Here is a 27,509-nt window from a genome sequence, read left to right as displayed (position 1 = left end):
CTGACTCCTCATTTGTTTTTCGCAAATTAGACATGTACCTGCAAAAACGGAAATGTTTTCAACAACTGGGAAGAACGTGGAATGTGTCACTTGTAGAAAAACAACAACATAACACGACTAAGACTTGATCATTTTATGCTCCATGTTCCAACAGAAATCTCACTTAACATCTCACCATTGTAATAAGAGCAAAAGAGGTGAAAATTGTTCATTTAGAAATAATCCGTATTGACAATTATTAATAATGTGTGATTTCTGCCATGCTTAGAAAATGAGATAACTCAGTGTAGAACCCACAATATATTCCTTTAAGAAAACTAAAACCCAAATACTTTACCATTTCCTTTGCCTGATAAAAATAAAGAGGTCTCTGCAAGAAATACTGAAAAGAATATATACAAGCATACAGCAGTATCATCAAACACTTGTAACAAGCTAAAGACAAGGCATGCCCATCACCACAAGGTTTACAAAGAGGGCCGAGCTGCAGACCAGAGGAAATTTGTGCATTTGTCCTTGGATATGTGGCAGATTTTACAATGTTCTGTGTGTCTGGTGGTTTAATAATTTGTGCTGCCTAAATACACATAATATACTGTATGATTGATTTAGATGTTGTAAATAATTATACATTATTATTGTGTGTCAAGGGTCAAAGACAACTTGGCATCTAACTAATAATAAAGTACACCTTCAAAAACATATTGAATTAAATATGCACAACAGAACAACACGTATACAGTATAGCACCGATTAAGCTAAATGTGACACTTCCTTCATTATATTCCAAAGAACTTCCAGTAAAGTGACAGTTCTACATTGTTTACCATTATAGTACAACATAAAATGATTTGGTGCAGAATCCAAAATTAGAACTATAGCCATTCATAGATTAGGAAAAACATTAAATGAATTAAAAAGGTTAATTTTGGTCAATGGGGCCGATTACATGTTGAGGCAATATGTTCAAGTAATTGAGAAGAAACAATCCCAGTAAACAGCAGTCACAGTGTCTTATCTGGCTGCAGCTGTTTTGTTGCTTGTGCTTTTTTCCCTTTTCACGGGTACTGTGTTCTTCGAATGAGCAGAAGCTTTGGTTTGATTCCTTACAGGTGTATTGGTGGGTTGGTTTGGTGATGGTTTGGCGTCCTTTGCAGGACCACTGCAAGTAGTAGTCCTAGACTTCAGTGGGAGATCCACAGTGGTACGGAGGGCAAACGGCTGCTTGCGAGATTCGCTAACTGCAGTTCGTAGGGGTAACCTATGGGGCGAAGGACTAGCTATACGGGTTGAAGAGAAAGTGCAGTTTGTGGTGCTTAAGCTGCGACGAGACGAAGCCGGAATACAGGAGAGAGGCATGCGATTGCTTCCACTTGGCTTGGTAGAACAAGATAATGTTGATTTTGATCTTGTGTGAAGTGGTGGAGCACTTGATCCTGATTGTGGTTGTACCTTTGACCTAAGGTGAATAAAACAAAATACGATTTAATTTACCATATAGGCTACATACTTTTGGTATGCTGTCAACTGGATTGTGTAAAATTCTGAATAAAAAAAATGGCTCCCATTCAATTCTTAAGTGTGCATTTAAATGTTCTTCATCCTATTTGAAAACTGAATTGGAATTTGAGTTGGAGTTGCAATCCAAAGAAATTCAAATTCAATGTATTCACAATTTGATTCTCTAATGGTGCACAACCCTGGCTGTCAAACATGTTTGAAGTGAACTTACCCATTGCTTGCCTTTTGTTCTATTTTTGCATTTCCATCTTCAGATTGGATAACAGGAGCCACTACTACTAGTTTAGTTGAAAGCTTTCTTATTGGGGTAACTGGCCGTGGGATCCTGCTGTGCCACTCTGTTTGGTACTTTTCCTCAGCCTTCTTCTTGACTTTCTTGACAGAATCATCAGATACGTGAATATCTTCCTCTGAGCCTGTAGTAGAAAGAGTCTCTGAAGGTCTCTTGGGCTCGTCTCCAGAAGATAGTGAGGAAGAAGTCCTGGAATTTAGTCTCATCCAGCGGCCCTGACGTTGTCTTTCTACAGCTTGACGGGCCAGGTCTTGCTGCATGGCTCTTCTACGCAGTCGCTCTTTGGTGGGCAGGGGTTGTTCAGATCCTGCCTCTTCTTCTGGGACTAGGATAGGAATTCGACTTTTGCTCCTTGGTCGTGGAGTTTTAGAGACACTTTCAGGTACAGTGTTCTCCTCTAGATATTCCTCTTTTAGTTGTTTATCCTGTTTGAATTCAGTTGATGAACCTTGATGGATGGGTTCCCTAGACTCTAAGAGTAGAGGAACCACAAGACTTTCCCCTTTTTTAGCAGTCTCATTTGGCAAAAACCCATGCAGAACATTGAGTACCCGAGGTTCCTCTGTAAGAGTCTGAGAGGTCACTTCAGACTGGACACATGCTGCAACTCCTCCTGGCTCTTGAGAAAGGACTGACTTGTCCTTTATCGGCTTGGATTGTGATTTGCCTTCAACCTCCTCTAAAACTTCAAGAACCTGTGCACCACTGGAAGACATGACATTCAGATGGGTTGTCTCTGCAATTTGTACAAAAGTTCGCTCCACTTTGGAGAAAGGGGGTGATGCAATTGAGGCTGAGGCCACCAAAGCTGCGGAGACAGTTACCACCAGTTTAGATGTTTGTATGGATGGCTCAACACTAATTGCATCAGGTTGCCTTGCATCTGAAGACCTCTCTGCCTGCTTTATGTCCTCCTGGACCTGTACCTCTAGTCGATCAACTTCATCCACCTGCTCATTTTGAGGGGCATCAGATCCTGCCACAGCTTGATCCACATCCATCGCATTTATAACATTGGGAGACTTCTTTGTGTCTCCTGGTGAAAACAAAACAAGGGTGTTCGAGACGTCCTCTTGGTCAGGATCTACTTCAGCAACAGAACCCGGCTCTTTTGGCTCCTTGTGCGGATCATCAGCCACTAAGGTGGAAGGAGCCCCATCTTGACTACGTTCAGTGCTCTTTTCGCTTGCGCCACTACTAGATTCACTCTTCGTGACATCGTCATCTCTGGGTCCCTCATCTTGTGTTTCAGGCGGTGTGGCTGTGAAGGCCCGTCGCTGGTGTAGGCTTCCTGTAAGCATGACGGTGAGGAAGTCGCCTCTCTTAGCCTGCAGTTTAGGAAGGATATGAAACATCTCCTTCTCAGAGGATGGGGATTTAGTCCTGTAGTCAGTAGGTGACAATAGAGGCTCACTCGGGGTTGGGCCCTAAAGGATAACATAAAAATGCTAAAGTTACAAAACCATATTGGTAAGGCAGTGTAAGAAAAATTATGAGAAACAACGAGATCCTGTTCAATGAGATATTCCTGGAAAACACTTTCCAGCAACACTATACTTACTGTATATGTGGACATACTGTACTTCATAAATGAGTTTACTAATCATTTTATTATTTTATAATAGATAAAATCATTGCTATACATTATACAACCACACAATAATTTTTTTTTCTCAAAGACTTTAATTATGTTTAAATTGTACACAAGCTTTTTAAGATTGTCTAGATTACATACATAAAAAAGGCACAAAAATGTGTTAAAGAATTTTACATTTTACAGCAGCCAGTCATATTTTGCTTTTTTTTTTTCAAGTGTATCCAACATACAGGTTTTCTATACAATACATACAGACTAAAACCAACCAGATAACATGCTTTTATGTATACAGTATTGATTTAATTTCTCTTTCTTAGATATATATGTACAATTATCCTATCATTTAGAAAAAGTTTAAAATACATGCTTAACTTGGAAATATTACAAGCATACTGTACAGTGATATTGTGATAGAAAAGGTAATATGCTTATTGTACATCAATCTAACAGATCACAGCCCATTTACAGTACATAGCAATACCAGACTGTCATTGTAAATAAAATCTTGCTCTTAAATTACTTGCCTGGTTACATAAAAAGTTAAATAAAACCTTCTGCAACTTATTTTTACACTGTTATTTAACAGCACACACTTTCAAATTAGCGCTGTTACCATTGACACATAGTTGTTTTTAATTGCAAATATACTGAATACATTAAATATTGACAACAGTCGGTGCTTGTATCAGCTCCTGCTTCAAGAGCTTGTTCTGTGTACATTGTTGCTTTTCAGCTGTGTATCGGTGTCAACAGTAGAGTTCATTGTAGTTCAAGTGAAGCTTCTCACAACACTAAGCTAAGATTATCACTCCCTGCGGACATGATTATGCTCCAAACGTCCTTGATCCATCACATCTCACTATATACATTATATAGAATGACCCTGCAATCAACAATATATCATACAACATGCACATTACAGCTATGATACAGCATTTTCCTCCATCCTAAAGGTGTTATTGTGACAAAGGCATTGTGTATAGGCATAAAGTAAAACCATCAAAAACTCATAAGAGCAGTGTAGTGGGATGTGATAGACTAAAATAATTTATTTTTGGTATTTCAGAGCATCACATGCAGATGTTCAGGTAGAAATAAAATAAAAGGCCTTCGAAATTTTTGTAAACAGTACTTAAAACTAAAAGAAAATCTTGTACAAAAACATATGGGCCATGCTAACATTTTGTAATGATAGATCTTTAAAAAAAAAAATCATGCTTAAATGCAAATTTATTTGTCAATTAAATATTTTGAATGTTGTCAACTGAATATTTTGCTTTAAAAAAGACAACGGGATTTGCTCTGTTGATCACTTAGTATGTAAATCAATAATCAATATACAATTCATGAAAACATAAGGCATAACATAAGCCATACAAAATTGTTTTAGTTTTACTTGCTTTGATGGACCAACTTCATTTGTTAGTCATGCAAAAATAAGGTTTTAAACTGCACTGTCTTTCCAGTACTTACCAGTCAACAGACCTGGACAGTCTCAACAATAACGACTTTTCTTGCACCGTTGATGTCGGTGCCATTACTGTAAAACTACAGCTAAACATATGGATGTAATCCAGGCAAAAGCAAATGTGCAAAATAAGTGCAAGAGTTAGCAGCCTGTTTGGGTATATAACAGTACATTCATGTGAGAAGCCATGACTGTGACAGTACCAGAAACATATACAAAAACCAAGTCATTTTTGAAATGTATTGTTTCGGTTCTAATACAATTTCAATATTCACTGACAGAAGATGCACAATTGAGAAAATGTAATCATATAAAGGTGCCGTACACACTCCAAAACTGACTTAAGTTGTATGCTTGCGTGAACAAACAACAGATTTTCGAATACACTTTTTCTGAATTCCCATGTTTCTAATATGTTTAAAAACACTTCTTTTGCAACAAGAAAGCAGTTTAATTTTTAGTCCAGTCGTTTAAAAAAATATAAATAAATAAAAATCTAGCGAATGTTATGGTTTTCTAAACAATTAATGACAATATCATTTTTCTTTCCTGACAAAAGGAAAGTATAAATACATTTTCCATCAACTTTCACAATCCAGGCATGCATCTTATGTTATATTGCCAAAAGTTCTCTGCCTGCTACAACAATAACACTCCAAGAGCCATTTAACTTTCAAGCCTAGGTTGTTTAAAACAACTTAAGCCACCAACATCCATAAAATGAAGTTTATTCAACGAAGGTGCTATTTAATCACTAAATGTCTAATGTACATAATATTTTCTAGAATATGCCCGTATTTTCAGTTCCTTTTTTCAGTATAAACACTAGTGGATTTTAATTGAGAAAATGACAATCTTGTACCGCTCAATTCAAAACCACCGTTCACATCTTATTGCAATCAATCACATCGCCAAGGAAACAGCTATGGCTCCAATTCGGTGTCTTTTTTAAAGTGCAATAGTGAGAACAGTACACAAAAGACCCTACAGCAGTCTCTACATACATTTGCTACTCAATAACATACAACACAAAACGATGCATCCAACCCAAGACTAACTAGGAGGTATTTAATGAGATATAATGCGTACACAGTGCATTCAAAGCTCTATGCACATAAATATATGATTAAATAAGATATGGAAGCTTTTATCTACACTCCTTCCTAATTCCGCAAAAAAAAAGAAAAAAAAGATGCTATTTAATGGAAACTGCTTTCATTTATATATATATATATATATATATATATATGCACTTTTTTTTTTTTTGCTTAATTTATGGCTATAGCCTACTAATTTTAATCAGTGGCAGAGAAACCAAAATGCTGTTCTTTCATTTCCTGTATGACTGACACAACAGTTTCTCATTTATCTCATATTTCGTTTGTAAAAGATAACCAGACTCCAGCATGCCACTTCATTGGTTATAAAAGCATAGACATATTATTCCCTTTTGCTCCTATGGTTCCATTTTATATTTAAAACACTTTCATTCAACTTGCATAACATCTCCTTTGTGAGGCAAAAGCACCTTTAGAGCACAGAAAAAATATTTTTTTTTGTCAAATTAAAAGCCTGTGTAGGTAAGGAACATTATGTACTATGGATGATGGCTTAGAACATGTTTGATAACCTACCGGTAAATTATAATACTAAAAATGTTAAAACATGACAAAAAAACCCACCAAGTTTTTCATGTTTTTTTGCATGGAAGACAATGACATAACTTGCATTATTAAAGGCAGCGGTATGTTTCAGGTTGACCACAGCTGCAAATGCAACACATGCAACTGAGGTACGAATAGCCACTGCAGATACTGAATTTTGGCTATAAATATCTATAGTTCGCTATATCTATTGTGATTTATTTACTCACAGAGTGATTAAAATGACTAAAGCGTTTGTTCATAACAAGCAGAAAGTGCGAGATATGAACAGTGTGTGTAAAAGCATGGCATCCCCTTTAACACGTCGTTCCCTTCTTACAGCCCTCTACAGTTTATTGCATCAGAAAAGACTTCAGCTTTCCCAAAAAAGAATTCCTCATCCTTTAAAAAAACAACAAAAGTCTTTCACATCGCTGTGTGAGAAGAGACTACATCAGCTTTCCTCAGCTGTTTTTGTTCATCAGTTTGGCCAGCATCTGCTGGATCTGCACGCGGGACACGTTTAGCATGGAGTGCCTGCTGCGCGGACTTCCAGGCGGCTGCAGGGGAGCGTGACGCCTCGAGCCCGATCGGAGGTTACCGTGAGCTGGGCTGCTCTCGGCCGACCGGCTGCGCTGGATGAAGGATCCTCCGGCGTGAGGGTACTGCTCAGTCTCCAACGTCGAGGACGAGAAGACGTAGGAGGCGAGACGTCGCAGCTGGTTGGAGCGCGGGCCCGTGTGAGGCCTGTCATCATCCAGCTGAAATAAAACGAGAAAGAGCCAGCGTTGAAATTCACGAGCTTAACAGATGATTTGTATTTGTAACATTTAAGGCATCTCCCCAGTCGCATGCAGTGAGGAGAACGCCAGACACTCAGAGGAAAGAGAGGAACGGGCTCTCTTTACACAGACCTACAATGGGTTGCCTGGAAACAAGTTTTCACAAGAGACAAAGCTAAAGGGATAGCTATGTTTTTTTCTTTTTGGTTGGGCAGCCAACATTGAGAGCCTCTATTCCACAGAGGCTGTTCGTTTGATGCAGATCCACCTCTCAAAAATGTGCCACATGTGACCATGTATAAGACAATGAGCAGAGAGATTCCAGACAGAAAGTACTTTAACCATTTTACCGATCGGTATCATCACACCGTCGTCGTAAATGCGGACAACTTAAGAAAAATGAATGGTCAGGCATACAAACACAAACACACATGGATAAAAATGGGTAAATATGGATAGAATGATGACAGACAGAAGTCAAATAAGAAAAAACAATGAGCAAGTTCATCAAACAGGTACAAAAGGGACTAGCCTAAACTGTGCTTACCGCAAACACCTCTTTCACTCTTCTTTTGTGGCTCCAGCGGCAGCCTTGGTATTTTCTCCGTGGGTGAAATCAACGTGTCATACGTGATTTTGAGCGAAAGGCCGAGCAAAAGGCAGTGGGCATTTAAAAGGTGAAGACTGCTGGGAAAATGAGCATCCTCATCTGTTTTGATTTGAGGTTTTGGCTATCATACAAAAGAGACAATCCAGCAATCTCAGTTCAGCTTGAAAAGGCTGTGACTGTGTTTACAGCGAAACAATGTAAGGGGCAAGTTATTCTAAACAGAGTTTAGAAAAATGCCACAGAATTTTTTTTCTCTGCTATATTTCCTTATGGGTAAATGAGAAGAATAAACTAGCTATAAACTAGCTAACTTTTAAGATGAGCAAAACTGCTGGTCTACTGTATGTCATCTGGCTCACCCTAGTGGTAAAGAGCGTCTGAAATCTTCTCACACATTTTGTTTTGGACTATGAGGGATGACAAACATTAAAATATGAAAATGAATAACTTTAATGTGAATTAGTGCAGAATTTTACTGAATGGTTTAGTGCTGAGCGTCCTAAAAAGACAGACAACAGCCAGAGTTGAATTTTTTTTTAGAAACGCTCAGCAATAGACCCCTCATTTTGAACGCAGTCAAAGACACAAACACAGTATTGAGGTAAAAAAGAAGAAGAAAAAGAAAAAGAAAAGTGTTTTTCTGAAGGACAAGAAATACGCAGCCCCGAAATCTAATTAGCAAAGGTCTGGTTTACCCTCACAGAGTTTTTTTGTGTTTTGTTCTGAAAAACCTGCTGAAAAACCCCCGGATATTTCTGAAGATTTAAGAAATCATCTAGCCTAGTTATTCTATCTGGAAAGGAAAAAAGAATAAAAGAGAAGAAATTTGGGCCATGTACACACTGCAGCTACTTTTAATACCATTTGTTTCATATTGAGTTCAGTTATTACAGGAGTGACAACCGAATTAAACAATTAAATAATTTCTAGAATATTAAATAGGATAGTTCAGCCAAAAAAAGAAAGAAAATTCTGTCATTATTTATTCATCCTCATGTTGTACCAAACCTGTATGATTTTCTTTCTTCTGTGGAACATAAAAGACGATATTTTAAAGAATGTTGCCAACCAGTTTTGGTTGACTTTGACAAAAAAAAAAAAAAATTAGGTTCCAGAAAAGAAAGTATAGTAGAAATATAGTTTTGAAAGGACATTAAGGTGAGTAAATGACAGAATTTTCATTTTGGGGTGACCAATTCCTTTAAGGTTGCAGCAACTGAATTTTATTTAAATCCATGTAGTGCGATCAGAACTAAACTGAGCAGCTAGTTAATGCAATGAAATCAGCTTAATGTGCATAAATGATTTCATAACAAATGGCACGGTAATCAGTCACTAACACTGTTTGGTATCCATGTTTCTTGTTTACAATCGCAGGGTGTGAAAAAATCACTATGGTTACCACCATATCACAAAACTGTAGTACGAAAGACTCCTTATTCTTTACATATGAAAATGATACCCGATCAAAGCTTTGTAGTGTGTACATGACCTTAAAACAGTTTGAATACCCCCTTAGCTGAACTTCTGCATACAAACGTTCTCCAAAAAACCATGAACAAAGAAGAATCATTACATTGTAGCAAATCATGTGAAAACCAAATGTTTGATGGTCAGAAAAGAAGAGATGAGGCATGAGTCTGTGTGTCAGACAGTGAATTAAAGAGAGAGTGACAGATGGAGAGAGAAGAAAGGGAGAAAGAAATAGGCACACACCCTGTAAAAAGTAGAGACAATAGCACCGGCCCATCACAAAGCACTGGCTTTATATAGATTAAAGTTGATTTTAAGACAGATATGCTATTTTAAAAATTGAAAAAGTGCTATAACGGGACTTAAGCTAAACCAAATCTCCTGCACATGTCTCTGGAACCAGTATTTCATGTTCGCTCTTGGAACAAGTGGAAAGTCGACAAATTTCTAAAAGGTACAAGAAATTCCTGATGTAGGTCATTCTCTGTGTGGTGGCTGAAAAGAACATTTACATACAGACACATAACTAGGGATGCACCGATATGAAAATTATGGCTGGCACGATAACCGATAATTCTTTATATTTAAAAGCAGATAACCGATCCATTGGCCGATATCATTTTGAGAGCCTGATTACAAAAACAAAAGTCTCACCATTAAAAGCCATGTCCCAAGCACACAATTATAATGTTCTCATTATAATTTTATGTAGCCTATATGACAGACTTGTACTGCGCATGTTACCCTCCTTTTTTGAAGTGATTGCAATCATATTTCAAACAATTCAAAACTATCATGGCGAACAGTGCACATCGGAAGTGACTCAGCTGAAGGAAATAATCCATTATTTACGTTAATATATTGGCAACATTTTCTCATCGAGCCGATAAAGATAACATTAAAAACTAATATTTATCGACCGATAACGATATGTGGCCGATTTATCATTCATCCCATATACATAACTGTCCAAAAATTTGGGATCAGTAAGACATTTTTTGTTTCAGTCTTTTTATGCTTTTTATTTAAACAAAAATATTGCTACAGTTTTAAATCAATGTTTTCTATTTTAATAGATGGAAAACATTTCTCATAATCATCGATGTTGAAAACAGTTGTGCTGTTTAATATTTTTGTGGAAAGCATGATACTTTTTTTCAGGACTCTTTGATGAACAGAAAGTTCAAAAGAACAGGATTTATATAAAATAGAAATCTTTAATATTATAAATATCTTTACTGTCACTTTTGATAAATTCCTTGCTGAATGAAAGTATTAATATCTTTTAAAAAAATCTTACTGACTCCAAACGTTTGAATGGTAGTGTATATACTGTATATAAACATTTTTGTATTGAATTTGTATAAATTTGTTGTAAAACATCAAATATTTTGAATTAATGTTTTTTAAATAATATCATTTTGAAAATATCTGTTATTAATTTGCAAGCAGAGAAGTAACAAAATAGCAAGATGCAATGTAATATATAAAAAATTACAGTATAGTGTTCCTGCCATCTTATCTGATATTTCACTGTCATTTATTTCATTATTAGTTGATAAAATCCAGTACTCCGCTGATAAAGCTGATTTGTGAATAAGCATCCTTTTCCTGATCTAATTTTAGAAATCTTATCCAGACCATTTTTCCTCAGCAGCTCATGAGCTCGAAAACATTGCACCCACACCGCATCCAAAGAATGATACATGTAAAAAATAAATAAAAATAAAAGTGTCTGTAAACAAACAAATTATTATAGCGCTTCTAACTGGACCTCATGATTTCTTTACCACCATCAAATATTTTCAGCCTCACTCACCTTAAACCCACCAATGCACTCCATCTTTAGGCTAAGAATGTCAGGGCAGGTTAGTCAGGATAATCTTACCTGTCTCTGAGGTCCGTTGGATTCTGACTCTCTCCGCCGTGGCCGTCCGGAGGGCAGCGAGTGACAGGGCGACTGCACAGGGCTCTCCGCTGAGGTTGACTGGCCTTTCCCGCTCCTCCTGGACGCCTCCTCCTCTGTAAGGGGCAGCATGCCTCGTGTCGTCCGGTCGCCGTGTGACGTCTTGGGCCTGACTGACGGATCTGTCCCTCTATGTCTCCTCCGCTCCTCTCCTTCCTCCAGAGGGCGTAATTCCTCCGGCTCCTCATCCGTGGTACCGGATGTGGTGGGTTCGGCTCCTGGGAGGTGGTGGAAGTCTCTGAGCTCCGTTTCTTTGTCTATGATAACCCACTCCTTGCTGTCAAAGTCCTCCTCTTCCGCGAGTGGGACGGAGCGGATGAAGGCATTGCTGTGGGCTTCCTGGTCCACTGATGCAGAGGCCTCATTACGACCACGGTCTCCGCGACAACCGTCGATGGACAGCATCTGAGCAGGCTGGGAGGAGTAAACATGCCGTGAAGGAGAACCCAGGATGTCCATTCGAGAGCTGAGAAAGGAATAAATAATTAATTTATGATGCTAAATGATGCAAAAAGTATGAATGGGCAGTATGAGCACAATATTATATTTTATTACAGGAACAATATATATATATATACATATACATATGTACATACATACATATATACACATTATTTTTGCTGGAAAATAGAATAAAAAAATATTTCTTACGGTAGTATAAATATTTTTTCCTTTGATTTGAGGAAAAATATATACACGTTATTTATAAAAAAATATATATACACATGCTATTTTTGCTGGAAAATCTAAGTTTTTTTTTTACTATACTACCGTAAAAACAGTACAATTTAAAAATATTATTACAATTAAAAATACCTATTTTCTTTTTCATTATATTTTAAAATGTAATTTATTCTTAAATTAAATTTATTCTTATTTTTAAAATCTTACTGACCCCACACTTTTAAACAGTAGTGTATATGAATTAATCATGTTGTAATGCCTTGATTTGAATAATGCAGTGAATAAAAATGTAATCAATGAAAATAGCCTACTCATTATATTATTAATCTCTTTACATGTGGAACTCAATAGATAAAGTAAGTGCAATAACAGCATCACAAGATGTATTATGACTCCAAACAGTCAAGCTAATATTATAAAACAGATAGTTTGTTATCTAACTTCTGACTGGTTGAGTTAATACAAAAAATCCGACCCACCGTTGCCCGTAACCGTCCCGTCCATCAGCGGCCGATATGCGATCAGATTCAGGGCTGTTGACCCGTCGGTACCTGAGTGAGTGCACCTGCATACCCGGAGAGTCCAACCCTCCCCGTTGTGGCGACACAGGACACACACCCCGGCTACCATCTTCCTCTTGACCTCCCTGCAACATAAAATCATATAAAGTAAAATATAAAAAAAACGGACTTATAAAACTTCAAATGGATTAATGTTTAATTGGTTTTAAAATAAACAAAATTGCTTTTTAAAATATGATCATGAAAAAGCATTTGATTGGATTATATTCATTGGAGTGCTCTGCACCTTTCCAATGTTAATCCTGAGTTTGTTGCGATTAAAGTCTGTCTCCTCCCATCCATCTGCGTCAGTGGGTAACTGACTACCATCAGCTGGCCGGCCAGAGGGGATCGGAGGGGCGTTTTCCTGATCGCTTAGGTGCTCGTCCTGCACAACGTCATCTGTATTTTCCCTCTGAAGGTCACCAGGCATCTGGGTCACATTTATGACCCTAAAAGTTTAAGAAAAGATCACAATCAATAAATACAATCACAATCAAAATAAAGTTTACCCTGAATGACCTTAGAAAATGTTTCGGGAAACCTACTTGGGTTTGTTTAAAAAAAAAAAATCTGTTTATGACATGCTTCACCTTTATAGAGTCATTTTCTGTAAATATCACCCAGAGCTTTCTAGAAGAAGCATCAGAGGAGGAACTCCTTTAAAAGTCATCAGATGTTTTTCTATTTCATGGTAAAATGTTCTTCATGTCCTGGAGCAATACAACAACTCTGCCTTTCCAAAACTGCAATAGACTAAAATAAGTCAGTGACATTTCCATCAGAAGTGAGTGTTCTCCTCTCTGAACATGTAAACCTACCGAACACAAACCACAATGTTCCAAGAAGCATTGGATGTTTGTGACTAATAAATCAGTTTGCAAAATGTATCAGTATGCAAATAACAGTAATTAAGAAAAACAAATAAGACAACACATTCAAGCTTGTCCCTTGTGTTTTCAGTTGCTTGAGTATTTCAGACGTTAATCATGCCTTTCATCCATCTGTGCGGCTTTTATGTGACAATGTACGACAAGTAACAAAATCCCTCGAGAGGCTGCCTGTGAATAAGTGTGGGTTTTGTAAAGCGTGGTGCATTTGTGTGTTAGAGTACATAAGGATGGATGGATGGATGGATGGATGGATGGATGGATGGATGGATGGATGGATGGGGTCACACGTCCACAGGCATATACACATGACGTGTGATGTGTTCACACATGCATGCGGATCTTACCCAACCATAGCCGCTGTAGGCCGTGTGTTCTGCTGCGCTGCTGACGGTGTGGTGGCAGACATCATGGAGTCCGTCCCACTTCTCTCCCAATCATATGGCTCATTCTCTGTGATGATGCGTTCTTTCATGCTGTTCTCAAACACTGACATCAGGAGCTGACACAGAAAAGACACCTTAGTAAAGACTACTCATATCTGTATGATGAAATGTATCCATGTAATTCTTATACATTGTTATACAATGTTTAATATATATATATATATGACATGTATAGAGAGAGAGAGAGAGAGATACAGTAGATGTACAATATATAAAATAAATATAATAAATAAACAGTCAAATAAACAGGAAAAACTTTTTTAAAAATATTGAAGTAACAATATAAAAATCTATTTTAGTATTCTCTTTGGTACACATCTATTTAGTAAACATAATAAGATATTTAGAGTTTTTATTCTAGTACCTGATAGTCTGGTTTGGTGTAGTAGTCGAGGGCTAAAACATGCTCCAGGAAGACATTAAACTCTGATGGCATGTGTTTAAGCAGCATCCTATGGTCATATCGCTCCTTTATCTGACCCACCTGCTCCTAAATGATGCAGATGACAACAGTGCATTTCAACAATGGTGGTCTGATACAAAATAAAACTTAATTTCAAGTAAAAAATCGAGTAAAAAAAACGACATAACAAACACTGATTTTCAAATCAGGCAAGAAAAGTCAGAGCACCTTGTCTTTAATTTTCCTCCACGGCAGCTGCCCAGCAGCAAATTCAACCAGCATGTAAAACAATGACCATAAGTCATCATGGCGACCCATTTCCTGTAATAAAACCCCCCCACAAGAATTCCATTAAAATGAATAGGTAAATAACATTAGATTATTGTATATCCTGTAAAATACATTGTTTGATATAAATACATAAGTAGACATAAACTAAGCACTTACTTTGTTTTTATGTGCATTCACAGATGCATATCTGACAGTCCCTCGAAATCCTGCAACAGTTCTGGGCTAAAAGCAGAAATGTATTAGGAAATTTTTATTTTTGCATTTTATTTTCGTCATCTGTATTACTTAGAATTTTCTATATATATATTTAGGTAAATCAAACCAAATTAGACAAAAATATTCCTGTGTATATTTTATGCATTTTTCATTTAATTTCTGTTTTAGTGGTATTGTAGCAACAGGAGAGGGATACACAATGCACAACACACACTCTACTGAACATAGCGTTCCATTCTTCCAGAACATTGAACACGCAACGCAAAAGGTAAACACCTTCCGTCACGTAAATTTACCTGTGTGTCTGTGCGTGCATGAGTGTGTATTAGTCCCAATGGGACTTTCTTACAAACCAAATCAACTAATTTATTTATGATTAACTAAATGACATGACAAGTAGCATCTATTTTGCAGAACAAATGACATTTCAATTGGATGCAGTTCATTTTCTCTTACCGTGTTCACTCTTTTACTGACAATTAGAGAAACTGCACTTTTGATGAACTTAATGCCAAACTCTTCTAATGCATTTATATATATATATATATATATATATATATATATATATATATATATATATATGCTATAAATGAAAAAAACATGAGGTCAGATATAAAGCAAAGATGAGAACTTCATGAAGTGACTCACAATGAAAGTCTTTCCATTGGTGAGAGTGTGGGGAGAAGGGAACAGATGGAGAAATACGTCAGACATGCACTTCATAACTTAAAACCCCAAACGAAAACTGCAAAAATAAGACAAGATGGTCAAACAAAAGAAAAAGCAGAAATAATGTCCATTTGCACCAGGCAAAATTATACAAATGACCCCATGCAATGTCCTTCAAATGCTGTCAATAGGAAAATGTTAGTATAACAAATAAGTAGCTAGATTTAAAAAATGGGGTAAAATTTTAAACATTTACAAACATTAACAAAGATTAACAAACAAACATGGCAGCATATGACTCTGAACCTTCATTGTCCTATTCATACGGTATGCATTTCAAAAAAAGATACATATACAGTTCTGAGGACACCAAAACTATTTATAATCCTAAAAAAGTTTTTTTGTAGGATCTCATAAATATGAATGGATACCACAGAATGGATAAAAAAACATGCTGCAATTGCATTTAAAGTGAAGAATTTTCTTCACAGTAAAGTTACAGTCTGGTTTTAGTCATTTGTTCAACATTATAAAGTTATTAATTGGTCTGGAGAGGTATTTGTGAATCAACCTAAGCAAAATTGTCAATCTGCTGCAGGAACAGACAACAACTCCTGAAGGTTGCAGGAGAAAAACAGAGCCAAACCACTTTAGTGCTGCAGCACTGCATTGCCCAGGTGAGTGAGTGAGTGAGATACAGTAGATAGATAGATAGATAGATAGATAGATAGATAGATAGATAGATAGATAGATAGATAGATAGATAGATAGATAGATAGATAGATAGATAGATAGATAGATAGATAGATAGATAGATAGATAGATAGATAGATAGATAGATAGATAGATAGATAGATAGATAGACTAAAGGATGACACTCAGTTTCCTGCCTGAATCAATGAGTGCAGCTGACTCAGCTGGGCAGAAAGGAACGGCGAAAGAGAAAGACGGAGAAATAGAGAGAGAGAGAGAGCCAGAGAGCCAGAGAGAGAGAGAGAGAGAGAGAGAGAGAGAGAAAGAGAGACTGAAAATATTACACTCTCTCAGGCTGAACCTGGGGGCATTGCTCACTGATGCATGCAGTCTTATTAAATATTCATACCGCTGCATTAAAACCTGCACGTACAGAGAAATAGAGAGATAGTGTGAAGGATGGAGAAGAGAGGAACATGTGCAAACGACTCTTTGTGATGAGCTAAAAGAGGAAACAGCCCAGTGCCTGATTCAGAGAGCTCTGTAAACCTCTCATGAGCTTTCAAGCTCGTCTCTCTGCCAGCCTGCACTGTTACAGTGAATATTGCTTTTTATTGCTCAAATAAATCTCTGGCGCTTCTTAATAAAACCAGACCTTTGGGGTCAATCAAAAGACAACTTAATATCACGGTTGGATTGTAACCAATAATATTGATTGACAGAAATGTCATATTTCATTGCAATGCATGCAGGAAACATGTACTTTTATTCAGCGCATACAACAAATGAGCATTATTAACCAGTAAATAATTAAATAATACTGAAAAGGAATTAAACTGGGACATACCGGTCGGACTTCTCCATTGGTGTTTGTATACTGTCGTGCGAGCCCAAAATCGAGCATGTAACATTTCCTGTATGTTGAAGGCAGCCTTCCCATGGCAAAATTTGACTGGAAAGAAAATCCATACATCCTTGATCAATAAAATCACTTCTGGAAATCAAATGACAGTGTTGCAATATCTTAATATAAGACACATGATTACAAGGTGATTACATTTTCAGGCAAGCTATTAGATATTACCGGTTTGATGTCTCGATGGAGAAAGCCAACAGAGTGAATGGCTTCAATGGATTCTAGAATCTGTTTTCCCAAGCGGAGGGTTGTGCTCATGGTGAAGGTGCCACGTGGCTGACTTCGCCGGAGATCTGCCAGGTTTCTACCCTGAGGGTGATAACGAAGTGTAAGTGAAGCCACCTCCAGAACACCAGTAAAAGACGGCTTCAGTATTCGAGAGGAACCAGCATGTGATGGTTGTGTACTATAAAATGTTCCACGGACTTTCATCGATCAATGATGATTTTTCAAATGAAGGATTACTTATTTGCATTGCCGTGTATGAGCTTTGGTTTTATATGCGTCGACTATGTTATGAAAGGGAGCCATTTACCTGCAGCTGCATGACGACATAGTTGAATTTATCATTTCGCCCACAGCCTATGAACTTGCACACATGGTTTTTACCTAAAAAAGAAAATAACATTAACATGTGCAAGTAATTTATATTAAAAAAAATGTAAGAATAGCATTATTAGTCAGGCTGATTAAATGGCCAATACCAATGTCCACTTGGCCAATCAACAATTTCTGTATACTATATGCCAATACGTGACGTACTTCTTTTTTGTTTGTTTTTTGCTTCTTTCTGATGACTAATGGCTGAACTGAATCATCAGAATGTGTGTGTGTGTGTGTGCGTATAGCTTCACATGTTCGCAGTCACGTAGGCTGTGTTACTGCCGCTTCATTCGCAGTGCTAAATATACAACATGCCACGCACATGGTCCACTCTGATGGGATGGTCAGACTTTACAGCTTTTAATAAATGCCTCAGTCATGATGATGTCAGCTAAGTACTGTATAAAATTATACAATGTGACTAGCATTCAACTTAATCTATAAAGCCTTTGAAACAGAGCAGGGCTCGTCTTTCTTTGAGTCTTTCTTTTCTGTAATGATTCCAACATGTTTTCTTGGGAATACTGTCTTAATTGTAAATTCATTTATGTTTTTTTCCTGTGTCCTCAATATCACTTTTCATCCTGTGAGTCCTCTATGTGTTTTAACTAACCAAATCATCCTCCAGGAAGTTACATAATGATGGGAAAACAACAGCCAATATTAGCAATGGATATGATAAATTTGCAGGAAGTCAGTATGGTAATTTAAGAATGGGTTTTAAAATATACATTACCATTCAAAGGTTTGGGGTCAGTGAGATTTTTTTAAATGTTTTATGTCTCTTATGCTCACCAAGGCTGAATTTATTTGATCGAAATACAGTCAAAACAGTAACATTGTGCAATATTACTCCATTACAGCAGCCATTACTCCAGTCTTCAGGGTCACATGATCCTACAGAAATCATTCTAATATGATGATTTGTTGCTAATATGATGATGTATGAAGTCATTTCTTATTATCATTAATATAGAAAACCATGATATACTTTTTCTTAGGATTCTTTGATGAATAGAAGGTTCAAAAATCAGCATTTATCTGAAAAAGAAATCTTTTGTAACATTATAAGTCACTTTTGATGTTTTAAATGCATACAAATGTATTTGATTGAGAATATTCTAAACTGGTATGCAATTTGTAGACAAACTTTCTTAAATTACAACACAAGAATACAGTTTTTAGAAGTTTAAAGGGTACTGTATAACATGAATGACCCCCATTTCTGTGGGAAATTTGTCTTCAGTAATCGGACAATGTGATATCTTGTCAATGTCAAAGTGATGTTGATAATGTACCAAAAAGCAAGACCTAATGATGACCATGTCTTACCTTGCAGTTTCTTCAGAACTGCCACCTCCATCTTCAGGACTTGTTTGGGCTGTTGAGCTGACTCCACTTTTAACGCCACATTCTCCCGAGTCAGCAGGTCCAACGCCTCGTAGATTTCCCCGAACCCCCCTCCTCCTATCTTCTTCAGCTGTATATCAAAAAGGAACAGAACAAGATTTTTTAATTCGGTATTGATTTCAAGTATGAGCTGGGAAACCTAAAGTCAGAGAAACAGTTGGGATTTCCTCCCAATGTAAAAGTTGTCAATATTCAAAGATCTTATAAAAAAGCACGCAGCATTGCAAAGTGTCTTTTAGAAGAGGCATCTGGGAAACATCAAAAAGCACTTTGCAATATTTGCATTTCAAGTGCGTCAATAGTACCTTTATTTTACTCTCCTGAGATATTGATTTCAATTCAGACTAAAACAACAAGCTCAACAAATAAAACTGTAACAGAATCTCTTCTACATCTGCGTGTTTTTGTAGATGTGAATAATCCTTGTTTCATTGATAACCAATCTAGAGGGCAAATCTATTGATCAGGGATACGCAATAGTGCAGCAGTCCCACTGCAGTAAAAACATTAGTCAGCTTTGCATAAATGTGTCACAATTTTCATATCCGCACCATACAGAGTAATACATTTCCATTAGACGAAGGAGAAAGCGAGCAGAAGATTTGTGATTTCAAATGACTCATAAATCATCATGTCTATTTGATGGTCAAGTTCTCTAGTGGTTCTTGAGCCCATTTACTTGGACTGGAAGTGATCAGTCATGTGAGAAGATTCTCTTCTACCTTGTACTGGGAATTGTTGTGGAATTTTTTCTCTTTGTGATGTCTTTTGACAAGACAGTCCCAGTGATTGGAGTCAAAAGAGCTTTACTGTTACATAATCTACTCAGAGCATAGGAGAAAAGATGGGAAGCTTTATCTATTCTATATGGACCAGCATACTTTTTTTTTGTTGAGAAGCCCCATATCATCTGCAACTTAGCATATTAAGTAATATTATATAATGCATCAATTAATTAAATAAATAATATATATATGCATTACTATTCAAAGGTTTGGGGTCGGTAAGATATTCTATGTTTTTGAACAGAGGCTGCATTTATTTGATCTAAAATACAGTAAAATAATAAAGTATTAGTGGTAAAATATTGTCATAATGTAAAACACCTGTTCTCCATTTTACATGTTTTAAAAGTTTTTTTTCCCCTGTGTTGCCAATTTGAATTTTCAGCATTGTTACTCCAGTCTTCAGTGTCACATGATCCTTCAGAAATCATTATAATATGCTGATTTGCTGCTCAAGAAACATTTCTTATTATTATCAATGTTGAAAACCATTGTGCTGCTTAATATTTTGTGGAAATCATGATAATTTTTTTCCCAGGACAGTTTGATTTGAAAACAAAAAAACATTTGAAAAATGTAAAAGAATAGCATTTATTTGCAACTGATTTTTTCTTTGCTGTCTTTAAGTTTTTACTGTCACTTTTCATTTCTACTTTTAATGTATTTTACTTTTTTGATTACCCAAACTAATTAATTAAAGTTATTTATTTTTATTTACAGTATTAGGTCAAAAATAGTTCATGTCCAAATGTCAGAATTTTTTTTTTTTTTTTTTTTAACATGAAAGTAAACAAAACATACAGGGTTTTGAGAAATTTATAACAAAAAAAACATTGCGAAATACAATGAAAAATTTATATTTAGGATTCTGCTAAAATTTAGGTCAAATCAGTGAAAGCAAACAGAATGTTTTTTTTTTAGCATTACACCTACACTGTAAAAAATATTTTTCAAAGTTCTAAATAAAACAAAGATCACATACGTTCTACAATATATATATATATATATTAACCTGCCATTTCTTTGTAATTGCTTGTGAATTGCTTTGTAATTGCTTGTTTACTTGCAATTTCTGAGTGAAAATTGTTTCTACACAAATTGTTTTTCAGTGTGTGTGTGTGTGTGTCCCTGTGTGTACAAATGTCATGTATTGATCTTTTATAAACCTACCACTTTCCATCGTTCCTTGACCATGCAATTTGGGGGCAGAATGTCCTGCTGCTCTGCAGTGCCGTTCATGTTGGCGTTGTCCTGCAGAGTTGGTGCTAGGCACTGCAACCCTGAGAGCACTCTGGCAGCCCCCAGCTTAAACGAGCCATTTATCTGTGAAAAGCCACCAAAATGGGTTAAATCACCTATTCATCATCGCTATTGCCATCTTGCCGACGTGCTATTGGTCAGTTGAGCTGGCTTCTACATGCAATTGCCAGTCAAACTTCAACAAATGGTAACATTCCAAAGATTAGCTTTGGAATGCCTTATTTAAAAAGAAGTTATGAGATAGAACAGCAATTTATTCCTGCGGTTATTTACTGATACATATTCAAGAGGCAAAATGCTGACATTAAAGTCTGCTTTGAGCGTTATAATGTTACTATGCTTTTAGCAGACAAAGAAAAGTCTACTAGGCACATCCATTGACCCACATACTTTTTGACCCAAATACCTGCGCAAATAAAATGGCCACAAACAGTGGAGGAAATGCCTAGAAAACAAAAAAAAGTAATGACACCCCACAAACAAACAGTAAGGATATTTCTAACAGCACATGCTATTATACATCGGCCAAGTATAGCCTACGATGTGCACTGAGCATTTCTGATAAGATTTTAAAAGAAACCATTATGAACGCATCTAAAATATTAATTAACAACCTTACAATTAAGCTTCTTTTTTTTTTTAAATAACACATTTTGCTTACACTGATATTACAATTCTGGCTAATATGGGTAAGACAATAATTATGTTCATGTTATGGCCAATAAGTGTTAAATGGTTGATATTCAAATTCTATACCATTTTGTGAAAAATTTATTAAAAATAAAACAGTAACAAATGGGTCATTTTTAAATATTACAAGTGAATTTGGGTATCACAACATTAATATTTACAGAATAAAAACAGATAGCCTATTCATTTTGACACTGGCTAAAGATTACATTTAAGTGTTATTAAGTTATTAGTGTTTTTAAAGGTTAACTTTGAGTGTAAAATGACAGTTCATTTCGATGTTACAAAAAGGGGAACAAACATGCACAATTACTGTAAAAATCCAGTATCAGCTAATAACCGATATATTGTGCATCTCTAAAATAAAGCAGCCAAACACTACTGCAATTGTAAATAGATAATCAGTTTGACCAATATTTCTTTTCACAGATATTCACACACTTTTTGTTAAGTCAGTTATCAGCGCTTAATTGTTTAGTTAACAGAGTGCAACAGAATCTGGTAAGTTGTCGAAAATAGTATCCAACAATGAATCTGTGTGTGTTCAATAGCAAACAAACTTCACACGTAAAGTAATTGCATAAATTATATGACATAAGTATTGAGTCAAAAAGCACAAATAGAACATTTAATTTAATATCGGTTACGAGCAACGTAAGCTAAAATAATCAGTATCGGTCAAAAAAATAAATAAATAAATAAATCGGTCGATCTCTAACTCTAAAACCAGGTGATTGACAGTGAGTATTGGTCATTGGATTCTTAAACACCACTGTCCCGCTACTTTTAAATTAAACATCAGCCTCTTAACACATGAAATTCAGCACTAAAATGAGAGACTCTAAATGTTTAATGCGGTATAGAAACTTTACACCAAGGTTCAATTTTGGAGTTACCTTCTATTAAACTAAGAAAGATGCATATAACCCAATAACATGCTATTTGGCATGCAGCACCATTGTTTTGTTGGTTAAACATGCAGGGCCTAGCTCGGCTCAGATTCAGTAGCTCAATCGCTAACTCATGCCCAGCCCAGCATCCGTCAAGAGCTGCAGTCTCTAGTGCAGCATCTTAGAGAAGTGCTCTATGGACAATCTAGGAGCAAACTGCACTATGACATCAGGTAAACAAAGTTCAGCCAAGAACAGTGACAGAGCGTAATATTGCCAACTCATGTGCCAAGTTACTGACACCTGCACTGATGTACCCTTGATAGATGCAAACAAGGAGATTTGTAGAAAACAACTGGAAGATGAAAGTCTGAATGTTATACAGGCAGTGACAGGGATGAATGATGCTGTTTACGAAAATATAATACGTTGAAATCATGTTTGGTTCGAATTCACATGAGTTGGCAAAAAGAATGTGAGCAGTGAAGAGTTTAATCACTATGTGTTGCTTTATCAACACTCAGATACAACTGAAGTTCATCAAGCCAGCATTTCCACAGCCTTCAGTGGCTGGTTATCAATGGGCTCTTTAATAGCTGCAGTATATTGTTGTGACTATAACAGCCATTGTAGAAGCATGAAGCTATTCAACTTCTTTTGTCCATTATAGCCTTACTTTCCAATCTCTTCAATTACAGCCAATCGACAATTTCCATTGAGTGCAACAGTGCCAGTCCACTTTTTCAGCGACCTTGGTTCCGGAAGTATTTTTGCCATCAATGGGGATTTATAAAAAGTCTAATTTAAAGAGTTATACGCCATGAACCAAATCAACCAGCTACGAGGTGAATGACAACATCGGACAAAAAGACAGGTAGTGTACCAAACCGTTTTTAATGTTTAATGAAGGAAAGAACTACAATCCCATGAAGCAATGCGAATGACAATTTTAAAAAAACATGAGAAATATAAAATTAGGGATTTATAGATGTTGATTATACTGTAGAAATAATATATTTTACTTCAAAATTTGAGAGCATAAAGAGATCGACTCTTTACATCATTCGCAGTGCTTAATGGTAGTAAACAGGCACTTAAACGATATTTTGGCAGGATTTGCAGTTTCAATTCACTGATTGGTCGAGACTTCTTTGAAGAATCATGGGTAGAGTAGTTTTTCACCCGGGAATGTTATACTGCATGTGATTATTCTACAAACCACTGTTATACGTGATTATTCAACACAATCAGTTGAAATAAGGTGGGCTGATGGCTTTAAAAAACGCCTATACAATTGATTAACAATCTCATAACTCAAGATCTTTATTTAAAGGTTTTTAAGTGATCATTAAAAATGTATTCCCCTTTGGAGAAAATTAATGAGATTTTAACTTCCGGAACCCGATTATTGCACTCTTTTGTGACTATATTTTGAGATGATGTCAAATTTGATATTGCATGAGAAACCTCAATGTGTGGAAATGCTATCGCTTCATTCCCATAATAAAGGGAATCCACTTAAGGCCAAAGGACAGATGGATATTCTTGATAGTTTCTACATTTGCTGCTATCTACCCTCTCCCTTAAGAGCGACTATCTAAAAAGCAGGTTCCGAACAGTCTTACGGGTGTTGTTCGCGCACAGGCCGTAATGCTGGCGAAAAAGCTAAAGCATTCAAATCGCGCGGCTTGTATTCCCACTAATATATAGCGTGTGAGGTTTTTTTTTTTTTTCTGTTTCGTTCCAGGGGACCCATGGGATGTGAGGTTACGGTGAGCGTAAAGCAGAGGGGGTTTCATTCAGGTCACCTCAATTAGCAAAGAATAATCATTTAAATTCCTCTGAATCCCAGGGAAGGGAAGCGTCAACAGCCATTTTGTGATCAAACTCTGAAAAGTGAAGTGCAGCCACATGTCCAGGAAGGGAAAGGGGGGAACTATGAAGGACGGTGTAACTCTCTCACCATGTTCACAAATCTCTTCAATAACCTTACGTCTCTGACAAAAATCTTGCAACTGACCAATTTAGTCGACACCAAAACCCTCCTTTGCCAGCCTACAAGCCAGAAAAACAAGAGAAGAGATGGATTATACTTAGCAAGCAATTGGTTTTGAGCACTTTTGAGCTCATACAGTGCTTGAAATGACGTCCCGGCTGTTTCGTTTTCCTTCTCTGTGCTAGATATCAAGGATTTGGCACATTGGTCAGTATTGATACAATCTCAAACCATCAGCTGTTCCTCTTTTGACTATTATGACACTCACCATCCATCTTAAGGCAAGCATGGGTCAGACAGAAACTGAATCCTTAAGAATGAATGTCACAAAGGTCAGTTTGCACTCAATGTCCCAGAGAAAGGTGATACATGCATTATTGAATCATAAGCTGATGCGCAAAAGGAAAAATATGTCTTTGACTTGACATTACGAAAAGACATCGCCGTTACGAAAGCCCTGTGAACTGAAGAAAACACAAAACATACTGATGTGCAACACAGTGGAATGGACACAGATACACATACACAAATTACAACACACCAGGACACATATGGGCCAGTGAGAAAGACAAGACAGTAAATACATATAATGCTTTTATAAATGCATAAATGTTGTGTTCAAAAACATAGGGGAGAGTGGGGGTAAACTGTGCCACTTTTGTTTTAGGTTTTCTGAATACGATGAGAAGCATCATCTATATTACAGGGCCATTGAAATATGAATTCACAAACAAAACATGTATTCAACATAAATAATTGATACAAACATTTTTGTTTTTATATCAATCCTTTTCCAAACTCTTTACTGCACATTATTCAGAGTTTTTAAAGAAAGGTTTAATATTCTGTACATTTGTTTTGACATAAAAACATAAGTAATTTTACCTGCCTTGTAGAAAATGTACTTTGACGTGCAAATACTGATTTAGAATAAATACAATTATCACTTTTCTATCAATCACAGGAAGACGTCCTGTGATGGACATATGGTGGACCCTTTCAAAATATCGGAATACAAAAAAAAGTGAGGGTGACACATCTTACCGCATTCTCCCTTATGTCAGAAAGGTGGAGTAAAGTTTGTAAGAAATGTACACATTTTTTTCACAAAAAGACGATTCAATATTTATGTTTTACGTAAGACTAACATTTCATTGCAAGCCTTACTCCAGATTATTTCACATGCTTTAGTAAAACAGTAAGCAAATGCCATATTTTAAAATATATTTGGAAGTCTCTCTCCCTACCTGGCACACAGACTACGAAAAGTCAGTCTTTTCCGTCGTTTTGAAATCTTCATTTGGGACCTCACAGTGACACAAACCATCAGCTGGGACCTTTCCTAAAACCATAAACCGCCTAACTTCTGCATCATTTTATTAGTGATGTTCCATCTATCAAAAATTCTATCTACGTGCTAAAATTAATAGCCGTTTTACTAAGAAATACGCGAATGTAGGCTACAGTAACTTAAAACATTCTTCAATAACACTGACAATGCACCGCAAGCCAGTGGACAACCACAAAAACACCTATGGAAGCGTAGTTGGTTATCCAATCATAAAAATCACGCCTATTAAACAAAAACCATGCATAATAATGACACAAAAAGTCCAAGGTTAAAGCAAATATACAAATCCGGCACGAGACAGGTGCTCTAATTCGCCGTATAAACAAGCTCTATGGAGCATCATTGCAATCCTCCTAACGACAGAAAATTAAAAGAGTATATACATGAATGCTATTCTATCCAGATCTTCGAGACATCCAATGAATTTTGATAAACAAACGGCACAGCTCTCACAGAACGCAACTGTCCGCAACATCCTTTGCGCTGGTCCGCACTGCAGCGCGTCAAACACCCATGCAGTGACTCTTCGCAATCTGTAGAGGACGCTTTGTGGATAAATATTCATTACGTTGCGTTACGTTCGTCTAGTACAGCTACGTGATTGGGTAATAGGCAGACGCTGCGCTAGTAAACTAACGAATCGTGCTAGGAGGAAAGCTTGACTCATGAATATTAGTTACGTCCCAGCCAGCAACGACAGCATGACTTAATTATTATTCATAAGCTATGTCTTCGCCATAGTAGGATTTGTCATTTCGCCTCCCTGCTACACCCGTTGTCAATGTTCATTTTGTATAGTTACATAAACTAGCGTACTCAACAAAACAAAATTAGAGAGAAGTCTCTAGATTACAAAACCCTGAATAGTTAACGATGCCAAAAGTAAAGACACCAATCCAAACAGAAAAGCATCCAAACAGAACTACACATCTCAAACTGAAGCCGATAAACAACACCGGGGGTTCAATAGGCCTGTGTTATTTCAGCAAAACGCATATAATAACCTTTTTTTATTTTATTTTCAAGGAAATGCTAACATTATTGGCAGAGATTATGGATGCAGTTGGTTGAATTTACATTCCTACGGGGGCTGTTTTAAAAGGACAGCGGTTCTCCAGTCATGGCCTGGCATCACAGAACCAGCCATATTGTGCCACAGCGAAATTGAAATATAAGGCGCTTATTACCTGCTCATTTTCTTATGTACGGAGGCTCATAACCTCTTTTCCCGCGTCAGGATACTCTTTAGACCTCTCTCCACCATTGCTAAGGATGCTGGATGCTCCCTGATTTGCTCCCCGCATCAGCACCACACATCACTCTTCCTCTCCGACCTCCACCACAGCGATGCTGACGCTATATTCCGCTCCCTGCTGGCGAGCTCTTGACAGCACATTATAAACC

The 27,509-nt window shown here is 36.7% G+C and overlaps 1 protein-coding gene across 3 annotated transcripts; it reads right to left on the bottom strand.

Moving 5' to 3' along the window:
* Positions 1-119: 119 nt before the first annotated feature.
* ttbk1a (tau tubulin kinase 1a) lies at positions 120-27,443 on the bottom strand. 3 transcript variants are annotated; one of them, XM_079597304.1, is made up of 15 exons: positions 27,293-27,443; positions 21,089-21,241; positions 19,056-19,203; positions 17,656-17,729; positions 17,289-17,429; positions 17,052-17,156; positions 14,783-14,848; positions 14,564-14,656; positions 14,297-14,422; positions 13,834-13,988; positions 12,844-13,048; positions 12,516-12,682; positions 11,275-11,818; positions 1,733-3,240; positions 120-1,459 (listed from the first exon to the last, which is right to left on the bottom strand). In XM_079597304.1, the coding sequence occupies exons 2-15, from the start codon at positions 21,155-21,157 to the stop codon at positions 1,015-1,017; spliced, it is 3,846 nt and encodes a 1,281-aa protein (XP_079453430.1). In that variant the 5' UTR covers positions 21,158-21,241; positions 27,293-27,443; the 3' UTR covers positions 120-1,014. The 3 variants fall into 3 exon arrangements, with proteins under 3 accessions (XP_079453430.1, XP_079453431.1, XP_079453432.1); XM_079597305.1 differs by lacking the exon at positions 27,293-27,443 and adding an exon at positions 26,002-26,628; XM_079597306.1 differs by lacking the exons at positions 17,289-17,429; positions 17,656-17,729; positions 19,056-19,203; positions 21,089-21,241; positions 27,293-27,443 and adding an exon at positions 15,491-15,587 and having other exon boundaries at positions 17,052-17,157.
* Positions 27,444-27,509: the final 66 nt, after the last annotated feature.

This window comes from Phoxinus phoxinus (assembly GCF_949152265.1).
Source record: "Phoxinus phoxinus genome assembly, chromosome: 22".
Classification (NCBI taxonomy): Eukaryota; Metazoa; Chordata; class Actinopteri; order Cypriniformes; family Leuciscidae; genus Phoxinus; species Phoxinus phoxinus.
This window is presented reverse-complemented; position numbering and strand designations above follow the sequence as displayed.

Coding starts and splice junctions, on each gene's coding strand:
- ttbk1a (XM_079597304.1), bottom strand. CDS start 21,157: ATGAACGGCACTGCAGAGCAGCAGGACATTCTGCCCCCAAATTGCATG. Junction 17,730..19,055: donor AGTTCTGAAGAAACTGCAAG/GTAAGACATGGT, acceptor TTTCTTTTTTAG/GTAAAAACCATGTGTGCAAG. Junction 17,430..17,655: donor ATGTCGTCATGCAGCTGCAG/GTAAATGGCTCC, acceptor TATCACCCTCAG/GGTAGAAACCTGGCAGATCT.